Source organism: Prosopis cineraria, unplaced genomic scaffold, assembly GCF_029017545.1.
Source record: "Prosopis cineraria cultivar Desert tree isolate PC_DT_omini unplaced genomic scaffold, ASM2901754v1 PC8, whole genome shotgun sequence".
In the NCBI taxonomy this organism is placed as follows: domain Eukaryota; kingdom Viridiplantae; phylum Streptophyta; class Magnoliopsida; order Fabales; family Fabaceae; genus Prosopis; species Prosopis cineraria.
Genome location: NW_026555339.1, coordinates 5,551,600 through 5,555,279, shown reverse-complemented (window position 1 = coordinate 5,555,279; position 3,680 = coordinate 5,551,600). Strand labels below are relative to the sequence as shown.

At 35.3% G+C, this 3,680-nt stretch overlaps 1 protein-coding gene across 1 annotated transcript; it reads left to right on the top strand.

Moving 5' to 3' along the window:
* The first annotated feature begins 606 nt into the window (after positions 1 to 606).
* Positions 607 to 2,687, top strand: LOC129318493 (transcription factor DIVARICATA-like). Its single transcript, XM_054963296.1, has 2 exons — positions 607 to 1,687; positions 1,935 to 2,687. The coding sequence occupies exons 1-2, from the start codon at positions 1,248 to 1,250 to the stop codon at positions 2,461 to 2,463; spliced, it is 969 nt and encodes a 322-aa protein (XP_054819271.1). The 5' UTR covers positions 607 to 1,247; the 3' UTR covers positions 2,464 to 2,687.
* Positions 2,688 to 3,680: the final 993 nt, after the last annotated feature.

Genomic DNA, 3,680 nt, shown 5'->3' with positions numbered 1-3,680 from the left:
CATTCAATAAAATCACATCACATAACATTAAATATAGATTAATTCTAACATTAATGATAACATAAAGATAAAAGTTAGAAAATTAAATAGGTATTATATTATAAAAATAAAATTATTAAACATAATGACACATACTTTCTTTGATCCTATTTATAAGTCACTTTTAATATTTTTATCGAAATGAAGAAAAATTTTAAACTGTATTAACTCTGTCTTAAAATTTAATAAATTTTTAACTTTATTCCTATTAAATATATCTACTCTAAAAATAAAATAGTCTAACATTTAATGACCTCTCTAATATTGAATAAGGGCAAAAGAGTAAAGATAGACATGATAATCATTGAGGTGTCATATAAATAGATCAAAATAAATTTTCTCTCTCTACCTTATAAATAGAATTAGAAGAACAATGTTTTATTTATTGAATTGATATAATTTTATTATATGAATCATGATGTGGTATATTAAGTCCTATAAATAAATTAAAAGATTTTTTTTTTTTTCAATCGCTTGCCTTGAGCCCTGAATAAGTGGAGGAATTAAAAACGCAATTTCCACTTTTTTCCATCACAAATTAAGAGAGAGAGAGAGAAGAAATATGTCCCCTGCCACCTCCCACGAGAGCACTCTCATAAATTCAGGCCTCCTAGTTTCCTTATTGGGTTTTGTATCTTCACTGCCTTCGGCTCCTCTCCATTTTGCCTTTCCTCAGTTCCCAATTGCATACCCAATTCAACTATCACTGGGTTAAAGCTCACAGAATCATCACTTCTTTCCCCTACAAATTATAAATTTCTGTTACACCAATTATAATCCCTCCATGCTTCACTTTTCTGGTTTTCTTCTTCGCCTTCTTCCTGTCTCAGTTCATTGGTCTCAGATCGCACTGTTTTTTTTTCTTGACCAGCGGTTTCAGATCTCAGCGTTAGTCCTTGGGTTATCTGCTAACAGCAGTTCGATATCATATTATCAATTCAACTTCAAGTCGGAACCTTTTCCGTAGATTTTTGTAAAGCGCGTCTTTTCCAGATTCCTAAGGAGCATTGCTTGCCCACAAGAAGTATTCTGATTCCTTTAAAATGCTTTCCGATTTATCCTTTATATTGTTCCAGTAAAAATTAAGAAAAACTCAACCTCTTGCCATTTCTTTCTGCTTCAGTGTCCTCCCCCCCCCCCTCTGTATCTCCTCTGTCTTTGGATTTCTGTTTCTATGCCACTATAGTTTGTGCTTGAAATTCGAGGTGATGAAGTGGGAAACGGGAATATTCTCACCTGGACAATACATCGCCAATTCCAACACCAGCTGGATTCTTGAAGATAATCGTAATCCCAAATGGACTCGTGCCGAGAACAAGCTCTTCGAAAATGCCCTCGCGGTTTACGACACGGATACCCCAGATCGGTGGCAGAAAGTGGCTGCAATGATCCCGGGGAAGACGGTCAGTGACGTGATGAAGCAGTACAAACAGCTTGAAGACGATGTTTGTAACATAGAAGCTGGCCTGGTCTCAGTTCCTGACTATTACGCCACCACTCCTTCCTCATCTTTCACCTTGGACTGTTGGGCCAACTCTTCTTCTGGGCACGATCCTTCCCAGGGATTCCATGGAAAGAGATCCTCCTCTGGAAGACCATCTGAGAATGAAAGGAAGAAAGGAATCCCTTGGACCGAAGAAGAACACAAGTAAGTTCCTCTCTTCCTGTTATCTTCCCGGGTTCTTCAATTTTGGTGTGTCAGTTTCATCTTGATGGATACAGTTGTGTTGTTAATAATGATTCTGACATGTTTTTCGAACTTGTTTCAAATTTTTGAAGTGTTGTGTTTGGTTTGACATGACTACTTGGTTATAAAAGGTGGTTAGATATTCTTTCTATTTTGTTAGTAAGCTTTAGGTTTATGCACTGAAGCTTGATGATGAAATGCTTCACAGACTTTTTCTTCTGGGACTGAAGAAACATGGGAAGGGAGATTGGAGGAACATATCAAGGAATTTCGTGCTGACTCGAACACCGACTCAAGTTGCTAGCCATGCTCAGAAATACTTCATAAGGCAACTCTCGGGAGGGAAAGACAAGAGAAGAGCAAGCATCCATGACATAACCACAGTGAACCTCACAGAAACCTCAATCACACCACGAGACGCCACCAAGAAGTCGTCCTCTTCTTCACCGCCACAAAATCCCATGAACATGATGCTTTCAAACTCACAGGCGCAGCAGCAGAATTCTGGAGTTTCCAGAACTCAGTTTCAGTGGACCCACCAACCAATGGCTGCTCTGAGTAATCCTGCATATGATGAAGTGTTTCTGTCCGATATTTACGGGATTGGTGACGACTTATCATCCTTTGGGTTTAGAATGCAGGACCAGAATCTGCACACAGGTGCTCTTCATCATCATGAATCTTCTTCCTACTTAGGGCCTCATCACAGTCAAAACATGGTTTTCCAGATGCCATGAGAAAGCGTTTTTATTGTATGATTAATGATTATCGTGATCGAAGGCTAGACTGGTTGCAGTCATTCTGTGCTCGTTGCTTTCCTCTGTAGTTTCCATGTGAATATCTTACGCTATTAGCATATTAGAATTCATGGTTTATGCCTTCATGACCTGAAAAAGACACAGAAAATGTGCTTTTCTCGTTTAAATAAATCTCCTCAACTAGGGGTTTCCTTCGTTGCCAACTTGCCATCATTGTTTTCACCTCAGATTTGTTATCAGATTTTTAAAATGGATTTTTGACGAGGGGACATTTTTTTTCAAGTGACGCACAAATTATATTGATGATAGTGATAATTAGGAAATACTATTTTTTTCAAAGTGGAACAAGTGAAATTTAAACTTTTTTTAAAAAATAAAATATGTTAATAATGAGGGTTAATTACATGATAATCATGAACACAAATATACATGTACTTTAAGCATGTAAGTTTAATTATCTAATTTTTTAATAATAATTGAGGGCTATTAAAGATCAATAATGAGAGTGTAAACAGTGGTTTCCATTAGAGAGATATAACTTTCAGGAGCTAGCCATGGACGTTGAAAGACAAGGCTTTTGTGATGTTAAGTGACAAAGGAAAGGTAGCACTAACGCTAGTGTGTTCAATCATGAGCTGAAAAGTGTAGGAAAGAAGAATTATTATTATTTGTATAATACGACTTATAAAGTAACTGAGGCAAACGAAAGCTGAAATTAAAGTCTACTCCAACGATAGTTGTTAAATTATTTTAAAATTTAAAGTGTGGTTGTGTAACTTTTCCAAACCACAAGGATGTGATTTGTTAGGACATCAAGGATTTAATTAATGAGATTGGTGAAATGAAATAAGATTAAAAAACGTATTACTATAATCCCACCATTAAAATGTGTCAATATATAATGGGACTTGGTATTTTTATTAAGGTGAGATAGTAAATTCATAAAACTTAAGAATTGGGCAATATCAAATATGAAAATTGGTTGAATCCAAAATGTTGAAAAAAAAAAAAACATATTCTGTGCAAAACAACCTCAGCCAGAACTCATTTTATTACTGTTGTTATTATAATATTAAAGATAAATAACTTTCAGAAAAAATTCTCACGTTGAAGATTAATTTCAATTTAATCATCGTTATCACGGTAAAAAAATAATAATAAATTTTCCCTGCCATAAAAATAATTTATTTAGAAAA